At 31.8% G+C, this 13,128-nt stretch overlaps 1 protein-coding gene across 1 annotated transcript; it reads right to left on the bottom strand.

The window, feature by feature from the left end:
* Positions 1–2,575: 2,575 nt before the first annotated feature.
* On the bottom strand, positions 2,576–12,996 carry LOC121120475 (uncharacterized). Its single transcript, XM_040715361.2, has 3 exons — positions 12,704–12,996; positions 2,964–3,170; positions 2,576–2,900 (listed from the first exon to the last, which is right to left on the bottom strand). The coding sequence occupies exons 1-3, from the start codon at positions 12,843–12,845 to the stop codon at positions 2,752–2,754; spliced, it is 498 nt and encodes a 165-aa protein (XP_040571295.1). The 5' UTR covers positions 12,846–12,996; the 3' UTR covers positions 2,576–2,751.
* Between the last annotated feature and the right edge of the window lie 132 nt (positions 12,997–13,128).

Raw genomic sequence — 13,128 nt, 5'->3', positions numbered from 1 at the left:
ATAACATTTAATATTTTTTGTTATAACAAAAACCCTTTAACTCGTAAAACTCTGTATGACTCTCTTTGTTAGGAAATGATATTAATAAAACTACTTTAATTTAACTTGATTTTTTTTTTTTAATTTCCAAAAATTAAAATAACTAATATCCCCAAAAACAACTAAGTATAAATTTATTAAGGAGAAAAAAAAATCATAAATTGGCGATTTACCTATATAAACTTTGATAATCTAGGCTTGGAGATCCTCAGAACTCTCAGTTATCTTCCAATGAAAAAATTACTCGTTCTGCTAAGCAACGGTTGGACTTGTTAAAGTTATATTAACGCTTGTCGCTACTATCGTAAATTATGATAATTATTACATCTACAGATGTATATATAAACCCTTACATCCCATAATTCTTGTAAAACATCAGCCTACTGGTAGTATACTATAATTGATATTTTAAATAAAATGACGTCACAATCTGTGCCGGGCTGTATTTCTGATGGGCATGCTTAAAAAGTTCAGAAGAACATATCTGATTATACATACCTTGGGTTAGACTATCATGTAATCTGGCTTGCTTTAATTTTCAGTCTGATGTATTATACCGACTGCTGGGCAAGACACGCAGATTTTGACAAAACACACAACCACTCATAGTCTATGACGTCAATATTAAAAGCGTAGTGGAAGTCAAACATCAGTCGTACACGCGTTATGGTTAAGGATGATAATTTTGGTAAGAATAGAAAAGCGTGCGAGGAGAAGAGAAGAAATACTTATGGCATCATTGATTAAATAATATACATCTTCTTCTATCAATCAAGAACATTATCATTCCCGCCTTTATTATTCAATATTAATATAATATTAGATAATGATGGTCGATAGAGAACTGAATATAATCCCTAAAATAACGCCTCCTTCTGTCTGGATTTCTGAAAATGGAGGCCCAGAAATTTGGAAAATACTTACCGGATGAGAAATAGATGGTTTGTCAGATTTGTCGATATAAATGTGCCTTTAGTCCCCTGTCAAGAATTACACGCCACTTATTACCCTCATCTCATATCAAGAGTATAGATATTCATCTATAAAATCAAGTTAACGATGAATACATCAAGTCAGACTTTAACTTTGATCTCACAAAGATGCTTATTGCATGTAATATAACCTTATCCATTGCTAATCACCTACGTTCAAAAAATTTATGGATAAATACACGGGTAAACCTATCCCTTCCCGAGGAACCATCATTCAATTAATGGAGGATGTTGGTACTGAGACCATTTATAGAAATACATATAAAAATGTTATGAGTCATCCACACCAAATGACGATCAAGTTATCAGTAATAAGTATAAAATATGGGTAAATAATATGGGTACATCATAGTAATCTTATATTATAGTAGACTAGGATGTACCCGTATTTTATATTTTGTTACGAATTATTTTATTATGCACATACTAAGAGAAACTTGCTAATCCGCAGACGGACGGACAGAGATCTATCTATTATAGACGTTTAATATAGGTATGTTACAAAAGAGGGAGTGCTCCAATCTTTTTTCTCTAACCACGTATTCAGTTGCTGGAACAGCTGATCGATAAAAAGTTTCGTGACCTATAAAACCCTATAAATATGTACATCTTTTAAATTATAAATTTGATAAATTTTCTCAAACACATTACAAAAAATTTACCCTAATAATATTCTAGAGGGTTTAAACTATATTGGCATTCTAAAAATTCAAGAAAAAGTAGCAACATACAACTTCATTTCATGACTTAAAATTACCTCCGAATTGGCTTCGCCGTTTTGGGCAAAAAATGACCCTTCTAATAAATAGAGATTTTTTTTTAATATGAGGAAGCTTGCACATTTTTTTGTTCATTAGTGAAAAAATATAAAAATTGATTAAAAGCATGAGTTTTTATAAGAATTTGAAATTTGTAGGCGCTTATAAATTATGAGATGAGTGTCATATTTGTGTTATGCTCATTCTTTTCCATTCACTGAACCTCGTACAATTTGTATCTAGGGAAGTGTAAGTTTCGTGATTAAAACTACGACAATCCTAAATGTAGAAGGCCATAATTTGAGTGAAATAATAATAACAAACTTTGTGCTTCATATTTAATACACCAGTTCTTAGTACGTGCAATTCAAGGAGAAGACAAATTAAATTTTCTACCATAAATCTCCGAATTTATCAGAGAATTTCGAATTCATATTTTGATTTTTTTCAGACTTTGTAACATACCTATATTATATTATAGTATGTGTATGTATGTATTTCACGTGGATTAGCAAGTTTTTTATAAAACAGGAACATCTGAAGTACGGAACAACTGATGTTGAGCCTTTTTTTTTCTTTTTCTGTTGGATAAAATGTTGTGAAACACAATAAGAATAGCGAGATGTAGTACCTTTAAAGAAAAGGTGACGGAACTTTTGAAAATTTATCAAATTTGGAATTCTCGAAACCTAACCTTTTATAATATTTATTATACTTAATAAAAAAATAATACGAGTAGATATATATTTTTGATAAATCCAGCAATTTAAAAAAGTTGCCCCTCAATTATTGGTTATCTAAATTGAATCTATATATTTACATATAACTACAAAAAATTATGTCAGAAGCTTTAAAAATTGCAAGGAAATACGAAATTTACATATATATTTAACTATAAAAATTTCAATAGTTGTAAAAAAATAAGATAACTATTTGTAAACTAAACAATGACAATAGCAAGCTTACATAACTCGTAAAAATGGTGAACGAACCACACGACTCTTTCCACAATCTGGAGTATCCGTAAATAAATTACAATCTATAACAAGGATTGTAGCATTTGGAGTAGTTATGGTTTCCTTTACTATAGAATCATTGACCATGAGGGATCCTATCCGTTAATAAACAAAAAACCCATAGAATTATGTATCTAATAATTTATTATGAATTTCACCTCCTTCATTTCGAATCGTAATACTGCTGCCTTCCAAATTCTGTAGAGTCGTTTCTTCACCCTCAACTCCTCCCTCCAAACTCTCCAATTCCAGACTACAGGAACATAAATGTTGCTGAATCAATTTGACTTTGAAATCCTCATCTTGTCCCTCTAATGAAGAAGAGAGAGACTCGTTCATCGGTGCAAATAAAGACCAATTCGTATCTATTTATTTATAAAATTAAAATTATAGAAAGGTTATTATTATTTTTTTTTTAAATAAATCAAAATCAATTACTAAAATGGACGGGGGAATCAAAATATTTATGGTACACTTTGTAAAGATCCTTACTTACAAGTTATATATTAGAACATGGGTGCTGAATATAAGGGGATAGATTCGGTTGTATTGTTAGCTTTTCTTCCTTTTTTTAATATAGGAACTTAATGAAAAATATATTACTCTTGTATAAACGATCCCAGAGATGGTAATATTGATTTAACAGTCAAATTATGCTTTTAGAATTTGTAGATCTTTTGAATAGTCACAGTTTTGAAGAAAAAAGTTTTACATTATCTGCCCTAGCTTTCCATTTTAGTTTGTATTGCACTTTTTCAAGGAATAGACGCTTAATGAAAAAATTTCCGAATTTCATAACTTTATTAGACTTTGTGGTACCATTTTAAACCGTTGATTTGACCGACATGCTATCCTATTTCAACTATCACATATCAATATTTGAATTTATTAAGTAAAAAGGATCGTAACTTTTTTACTTCATAGAGAAAAATTATTATCTTCCATAAACGGTCCCGGAGTTGGTTCCAATTGATGAAAGAAGGGGCTTAGATGGCATAAATTATAGTACATAATTAATTTTGGAGTTACTAGCGCTCAAAGAATTTTTAAAATTTCAAATTAGCAAAATACTACTCCATTGTTTTTGTCCATCTCCACAGCTGACTCAATATGAAAAAAGACAAAAATTTATCCATCATCCTCTTGTATGAGCTGGGGGGAAGGGGGAGGAGTACTTGGCCGTGATGCACTCATACAGAATCTGGATGACGTCAAAGTTTGTTCCAATTGTAGTGCACGACCCTGATATATATGAAGAAGAAAAAAAAAGGATTTTTTCTTTTTTTTAGAGACTTTAAAGATTTTTTTTATGTTGGTACGCCACGTTTGTACATTGTACAACATATAGCTATGTAAATATGTATTGTAAAATATGTCGAAGCTAATAATAAATCCTTCCCTCTTAATTAATGATACTGCATTGCAAATATTTTACAAATAAAGGGAAACGCTTATTTGTTTTCTTACTTGATAAATTATTTATTGGTGGATCGAATGGATATTAAAAGTACCTTCAAAATATCAAAAAATTACAATGCAGTTTTTCCTTTTTTTTTTCAGCTCTCCATTTTATATTTTTCTTGTCCTCCCAACTTATTAGTTTTCTAAACACTGACTGCTTGAACTATGACCTATTTCCTACTTCTATGCAAAAAATGGAATATTTTCACTAACGTCACAGGGGCGTCCGTAGGATTTGGGAGGTGTATTTAATTTTTTTGTTTTTAAAAGTTCAAAATCTATAGCTATTCACAGAAAATTTAATTTTTTGGAAAAAAAAATTCCCTAGTTTTGTATAAATTTTTTTCATCCAGACCAAAAAAAAGTTATTGTAAATAAGCATAAATTCGTTACCTTTTTTTTTTAGAGGGGGGAAGACTACAGCCCCTCCAGCCCACTCCCTGGAGACGCCCTTGAGTCACCTATTGCATCATAGTCAAAGACCTCTTGGACACATTTCAATAAATTTTGATGTCACTTCATCTAATAACTATAAAAAAAGACCAATACTTTTGGTTTCATTTCCAGCGGTGACTGAAAAACCCCGCAAATAGGGGGTATTGGGAGGGTCCCTTACTGGTAATTTATATAGAAATGTTATGTTTCAGGTGGAAAATGTCTGAATGGGATATATCGCAGCACCATTTCGAGTAGCCCTTTATTTTATATTCTACGGTCGACCTTCTGTCAGTTGACGTTTTGTCTGGTCGACGTTTTGTGTATTCAACGTTTAGTCTATTCTACGTTTTGTCCTTTCGACGTTTTGACGATCGACGTATTGCCCTCGCACCCATAAATTTGATGACTTTTTCATATTTACATAAAATTTACCCTAATTATGATCTAGAGGGTTTAAACGATAATAGCATTCCAAAAAATTCTAGAAAAAGTCGCAATATAAAGCTTTATTTCATAACTTAAAATGGCCTCCAAATTGGCTTTGACGTTTTGGACAAAAAATGACCCTTTTAATTAATAAAGAATTATTTTTTTAATGTAAGGAAGCTTGAGCATTTTTTTGATTGAGAGCATCAGTTTTTATAAGAATTTGAAATTTATAGGCGCTTATAAATTATGAGATGAGTGTCATGTTTGTGTTAGTTTCATTCTATTTCAATCACTGAACCTCGTACAATTCACATCTACGAGAGTATAGGTTTCGTTTCGTTTTAAACTACGACAGTCCTAAATGTAGAAGGACATAATTTGAGTGAAATAATAATAACAAACTCCGTGCGCCATATTCAATACACCAGTTCTTAGTACATGCAATTCTAGGAGAAGACGGATAGCCAATGGATTTTAATAATTGGAGTATTTATGGGAAGAAACACTCCATACACGAAGTACCCTTTTCGAATTCATATTTTGACTTTTTTCAGACTTCGTAACATACCTATATATACATATTTTTTAGGGGGGGGGCTACAGCCCCTTCACCCCGCCCTCTGTGGACACCCCCATGTGACGCTATAAGAGTACTATTTTTGCACTGTTGGGCAATGATAAGATGCTCTCTTGCTTTTAAGAACATTATTTTTAAGTGGTAATTTTACACAATACATATGGAAATTGACAGTGCTTGTCATTTCCTTAAATTTGGAAGGATCCAATTATATATAGTATTTATAAAGCTTTATGTCTACACAAGCAGGTGTAGTTGACATGGATAGATCTAAATGGGGTTTATGGCACATAGGGATCAAAGCAAAACTCCATATATACAAACATTAAACATATATATTTTGTATGTACAAATAGATTTTTTTTTTATAGAATATGAAAAAAGGGATTTGTAGAACGTCTTACATGTCTTAGTAGGACATTTTTTGTAAGACAATTACAGAAATCCATTTGAAACAAAAAGTTCCTTGGTTTTAACATATACCTGCTAGTGTTGGGTTTAGGTCTAGAAATATCCTAAACCGATCTGAGACCGTTATTTTTTTTAAACACTAGACGTCGTTACTTTATTGTGACAACATATCCTTTCTTGCAAAAATAAACAGAGAAAAAAGGCCCAAAATGAGTTGGTAGTTAGCCAACTCCTCTTCCCAACTAGATAATTATTATTCAACTAGCGGTTGTACCTGGCATTTCCCGGAGTAAGCGTCAAGGAACACACATACTTTGTTTTAATAATATAGAAGAATACTCCCAAACAAATACTTGGAGTTGCTATCCGTTTTTCATGAGCACTCACACGTAGTTACTCAATACTTAGATATTCTCTCCTAAATAATGATAACAGCTCGAGAGAACAAAAAAACATTAACAACAACAGCAAAACTTGCACGCTAAAAATGCTGAAGGGTTTACAGCCAAATATACATGGTCTCCCTTTTCTTTTGTTTAACACTAGATGGACGGAGAGGTCATTTTGACACATTTTCATTTTAGATTTTTGAATAAAGTCTACAAATTTGGTTAAAAATTTATCGAAACTTCTCGACTTTTTTTTAAAATGCTTAACATTATAAGACAAAATTTTGAAAGCAATAACCTCATTAATTAATTGAATATTCTTTGTTCTTCCTCGAAAGACTGAAATGTCAAATTGACCCATTGTAAAGAAACGTATTTCATGCTTTAATATATCTATAAACAAGTAAAAGAAGATTAGTTATTGTTCGCAACAAGTTAATACTGAGCAAAGTACTTATGTGTTTACTTAAATAAATGTAAGATGTTTCAGTAGTATTCTAAATAATATTTTGACAAGATGTCATCGAGGAAAATTAAAACTTTTTGACTCCCTAACAAATTGAAAACTTTTTTGCTTCCACACCAGATGATGATTCTGATGGGGGTCTTTTCGACATGGAGAACGAAGAAGATATTCCTAGAAAATATTCAATGTCTAGCTCTGAAGATGAAGATGAATATAACAACGATTATAAAGAGCGTAAGTAATCATTTTTTTATTTGTATACTTGAAAGTACTGGTGCTTACTTGATGTTTATTGAAGTGTTTTATCTATTATTTTGAACGCTTGATTAACATGGATATACACACATTATCGATGTCTTATAGAGCATGACGAAAGGCCAGACATAATATCTACCAATGTTGAAGAAGATGATATTGCTAACTCAAATGAAGAAAATTTGAAAGCTCCGCATCGGACTCAAGGGTTTGAAATTCCCTTAGAAGTATCCGATACTGTAGGACGATTTCGAACCCAAAATGTTCTCACTAAATCCCCAGGTCCTACTTCATATGCCAAAAGAAATGTCGATTATGGAACAATGAGGAGTACATTTTCATTATTTGTTGATAACTTTATCATTCAAGAGATAATAAGATGTATAGAGGCTGAAGCAAGGATCAAATTGAATAATCCAACTTGGACTGTAAAGAGGAATGAAATATATAAAATGTTTGCAATAACGTATGCTAGAGGTCTTATAGGACAACCACTGTAGAGTGTTTGGTCCAAAATTTTGGGGCCCCCTTTTTTAAAAAAGAGATAGATACAAGGAACTTCTTCAGTTTTTACGTTTTGATTTAAAATCTTCTCAAAGTCAACGAATTCAAACAGATAAGTTTGCCCATTTTTCTAAAATATGGTACAGATTTATAGATAATTGTCAAGCCTGTTATCGTCCTGGAGAGGATATCACAGTCGATGAACAACTATTTCCCACTAAAAGTAGATGTCCGTTTACCCAATACATGGCAAACAAGCCATATAAGTTTGATATTAAATTTGGGCTTGCTGTTGACTCAAAATCACATAATCTTCTCAATGGATTTCCATATTTGGGAAAAAATATTCATCACCCTCTGAATAAAAGTTTGTCGGAGTATGATGTTATGTCCCTTCCTGAATAAGGGACAAAATATCACATGTGATAACTTTTTCACATCAGTAAAACTCGCTGAGTCATTATTGTCAACGAAGACAAGTATAGTATTCCACCATTTTATTATTATTAAAAAAGACAACATGACCCTTACAGTGTATCAAGGAAAACCCTCTAAAAATGTTCTAATTCTAAGCACTGTTTACAAAAACTTAGAAATTACCAATAATAGGAAGAAATAACCTAATTCAGTAGTCTATTTAAATATAAAAAAATCTGGAGTGGATAATATTGATCAAATGGCAAGACAATACACAACAAAAGTTAGTTCCAGACGTTACCCTGTGCATGTATTTTATAACTTGCTGGATTTTGCACTTATAAATAGAGGGATTTCGTATCGTGAAGTAACTGGGTCAAACAAAAGCAGAAGGGAATTTTTAGTGGCTTTAATCGAGGAATTGAGCTCCTAAAATAGAAGTCAAGAAGAATATTTAGAACCAGAAACCAATGAGTTGTCTGGAAATCGGAAAAGAAAAACGTGCCAAATAAGACAATGTAATTTAAATAAAACAAACAATATATGGTATATAAATAAAAAGTACGTATGTGGTAAATGAACGAAAGCTCGTTCTATGTAAAAAATGTTAAATTGTGGACGATATCAAATTGAAATAAACAAATAGATACACTAGTTATCATTCATAACTTATCAAAAAGTTATTAAAAATTATCATAAAAACCCAAAACAAATTTAAGAGAGCCCAATACTGTCAACTCATGATAAATATAATAAAACAATGATAAAGTATAATAAAACAATATGATAAAATCTAATGAAATAAGATGGTAAAATGAAATGATATAATATGGTGGTGAATTAAAGTAGATGTGGATTATTTTTTAAAAGTCTCTTAAAACCTCAAAGTGAAGACGTTCTTCTCACCTCTTCGGGGAGTCTGTTCCATATCCGTATAGTTCAATAAAAAAAAGTTATGTTGGAGGTTATTAGACTTTGCCGATGGCTAAACTCAGTAAAAATCGGAAGACAACCTAGTATTGTACACCTTACTACATACTTTGGGTTTGCTATTACAATGAGTCAGTCTATTAATAACTTTAAACATCATAACCACATCCTAAAGTTTCCTCCTCTTTTCAAGCGATAACAGCCTGACTAAATGTAAACTATTTGTGTGTCATTCTTGTGAATATCCATTCAAACATCCAGAAAAACCTTGTTTTTTTAATATAGATAAATATTGGGAATTATTAAATACAGCTAATTCAAACTCAAATAATCAAAGAATAAACATCGACAACTGACAACAAAATATAGGAATTTTTTTTGACTTCGTGAGGTAACAACGGTAACAGCGCTCATTAAGTCCAAGCTCGTTGTAGACTAGTCTTATAGCAAAATTCGGTCGACACAAAAAAATCGATCTGGAGGGATACCACACAAAAAAAAAGCAAGAAAAAAAAAACTTTTACTAAATTTGTAAAAAATTTATAAAAGGAAATTTCGGTCCACGGTTCAAACCGAAATATTGGTCCAAATCGATCTACACGTTATTAAATTAATCTTATTTATGAAAGTTTCTTCCGGAAAGAAATAGAAAAAAGTCCCCACAAAATCATTTGATAGTCAGGCTATTCTTCAGCTACGGAATTATTATTTAATTATAATTCTTCGGAATTGTTCCCAGCTTTAAAAGAGCCTAATTATATTTCCACCAATCAACGTTCAGAACACTGATGAGGGGAAAAGAAACAGAAAAAACTGACTACTGACAAAAGCAAAACTGTGACTAAACAACTCACATTTAGATTCAGTTTACACACAAAAAAAGAAAAAAAAATACATGTATTTATCAATTCCACAAAAAAAAACTAGAAAGGATTTTAAAAAATATGATAAAATTTGTTATTTACTAGTATTCTTTGTTCATATTGAAGATAATTTTAAGGGCGTATAATATACTCGTATGTAACAACTCAATAAAGTAGCTCAAAGTCGTAAAATAATATTATGTTAATATGTATAATCCAAATAACTTACAACACTTTAATTTGAACTAGAAAAAAAAAAACGTATTAAAGTTTTTGATCCATTTACAATAATTGTTCTATAGCATTCGAAGATGTGAGTCATGTGTTGATGATGTAAAGTACACTGGTGCTGAAGTGTACCGGGGTACTCATGCATTTAAAAATATACTATACTAAATTGAATTAGGAACCGGTACTTGCAGTTCCACTAAGTCATACAAAATTAGCCTACCGATAACGCAACTCCATAATATCTAGACCTAGACCTTGCGTTATCAATGCTTCTGCCTCTTTTTCCCTAATCTGTCTTCTGAACCTTGATTGGTTGAATTCGAATTAACTCTTGTTAAGGTTCTTTAAGCAATTCCCAACAATTATTGAATAAAATTGTATAATTGGAAAGAATTGGTTAACTACTATCAACTGACCTTGGGCCTTCTTTTTTCGTTTTGCTTGGAAGGTTGCGTGATACAGTGAAAGTAACGATGTTTCCTCCAGCCCCAAAACAAAAATTATATCTGGACGCCACTGAATGTAAGTAAATTGCCCTTAACGACATTTTTTTTCATGTAATCATGTACCGGAACCGATACTAAGTGCTGGTATTGTGACAACACTACTTTGTTTTATATTAAATTGTTGTTATTATGTTCAATTGAACATACCGGAACATAAGGAATTGTGATTTGTAGGCAACTATTATTTCAACATTTAGTTTCTGTTTAAGATAATTATCAAATGGTTCATTCATTTATCCACTCATTATGCATTTCCTTTTTATCACAAATCTATTCATACATGCATGAGGGGCCTGAATAAGTAAATATAATAAATATATTTGCAAAGATGCAATCTTCAGGACGGTAGAGGTTGAGTGAGATACTTTAATATTTCATTGGACTCTTGAATAATTATTAGTTCGACTCTACGAGTACTCATGAATCTAAAGGGTTCCTTCAATCTACTCCTGTGTTGCCTCAACAAGAAGCAACATCAGGAGTAAGGCCAATAGCTGAGTTGACAAACCTTATTGTAGCAAGGCCAAAAGTAGTAGCATGAACAGAAGTGCTACATCTTTCTGGGTAGCAACAAGCGTCCCATCCAAAATTAACTTAAAGGAAAAGGGAGGCTGAAAAAAGGGCAGCTAACTGGATCCGAAATGTAGTGACACAAGCAGTAGAAACAACAGCTGTGAGGTATGAAACGTTGAAAAAACTTGGGATGATACAACAGCCACAAGAGCAGAGGTGAGTCCAGCACAGAGCAAAGCAGATAGCAGGGATGAGAAAAAAAACTTTTCGGCACGGGGTTTCCTTCAAGTATGATCCTTCGATCTAGTACAACACACATTCTACAGTGGTTATTAGTGAAATGAACCACCCATGCTAGTTGTGTGGTACTTTGAACCTTAAGGTGATCATCTTATAAAATGCCATTTAAGGAACTATACTATTTCAGGAACGTAGACAATGCAGAAAGGGCGTGATTTCTACCTCATTTTATTTGGATTCGAGTGGCCAATATAATAACCATAATTGTAAAAAATATTATTTGAGGAGCTAAGATATGAAGGAAATAAACACAAGTCCAACTCCGTATCGAGCAAGGATATAGGCAGGAATTACTTCGATGTCAATCCTCAATTCTACTCTGAGTCCAACAAGGACTTACACTTAAAACTCAAAAACAAATACTCTGACTTAGTATTACTCATTTTCTTGCATACACTAGTCATTACTTTGTAATTAGATGTTCTCTCTTCAAGGATATAAAAATAATGATAACACCTTTTTAAAATAAAAACACTGTTCAGCTTGCAAACTATAGAAAGTCTTGCACTCGTGCAATGTCATATTTTTTGACAACTCATGGCCATTCACATATTTGAATTCCCAAAAAAGAGGGCATTTCGCTTAGAAGGGAGGGGATAGGCTTTATATTTTGAAATTAATAAAGGTAAGAAAAGTATTATTGATTCTTGTTTTTGTACATTTGGAAAAGATTTTTTTAGTCCAGATAGATGGTATCTTGTTTTTGTTTTTTTATAAAATATATTTGGTATTTGACATTTTTGCTTTTAAAGGAATATTTTCCTTAATTTAAAACTTATTTTCTACTTAAGTCGACTTTAACATGCACCATTTTGCTTTCATAACACCTGACATTTGATTAATTTATAAAAAAGTCCCTGGATATACAAAGAGGATATGACTTGGGTAAAGAAGACAGGATTACCCTAATTAAGATATGAATCAAGAGTGGATCTAATCAAAAAGAACATATACACATATTTAATAGGCCAGGTAGAAACATACATAAGTATTATGATGTGTATGTCACGCTCCACAGGTCCATGAAGGAAATTCACTACCTCAATAATTCATACCTACAATATTGTACCTAAAGTAAATAATGAATATTATGCGAATTCTCAAATAGTTGAGAGTAATGTCGTAATCACTCAAATATTCCCAACTACTAATTCCTTGTCCATCATTTAACTAAATTGTAAAAAATAAAAATTTAAAAAATCCCTTACCCTCAGTCATTTCTTCAACTTTACCAGATTCTTGAAGTTCCTTCCACATACGAAGAAAGAGACCGACGCCCTTCTGTTCTGCTTCTTGTATTAGTTCATCACTGATCGAAGGTAGCTGAAACCCTCCATCTGACAACTCCATTATAAGAACGAACAATTTACTATAAACCGTATTCTTCTTTTTGATAGAAAAGTTGAATGAATTATGATGTAGAACTTATAAGAACATAAAAATGAGCTTCTTTGTCAATATGACAACAACTACTACTTATAGTACTACTCCAAAACAAGCATCAAACAAGGCAGGAGACACTCTTTTTACATATACTTTTTTATATGTGTTTTCCGCAAAACACGAAGGTAGGAAACATAATGGAATGGAGCAATGACATAATATTTTATTAAGGTGTAGACATACTCCATAA

This window comes from Lepeophtheirus salmonis, chromosome 6 (genome assembly GCF_016086655.4).
Source record: "Lepeophtheirus salmonis chromosome 6, UVic_Lsal_1.4, whole genome shotgun sequence".
Taxonomy (NCBI): domain Eukaryota; kingdom Metazoa; phylum Arthropoda; class Copepoda; order Siphonostomatoida; family Caligidae; genus Lepeophtheirus; species Lepeophtheirus salmonis.
Note: the sequence above shows the minus strand (reverse complement) of the source record. Positions and strands in the feature narration are given on the sequence as shown.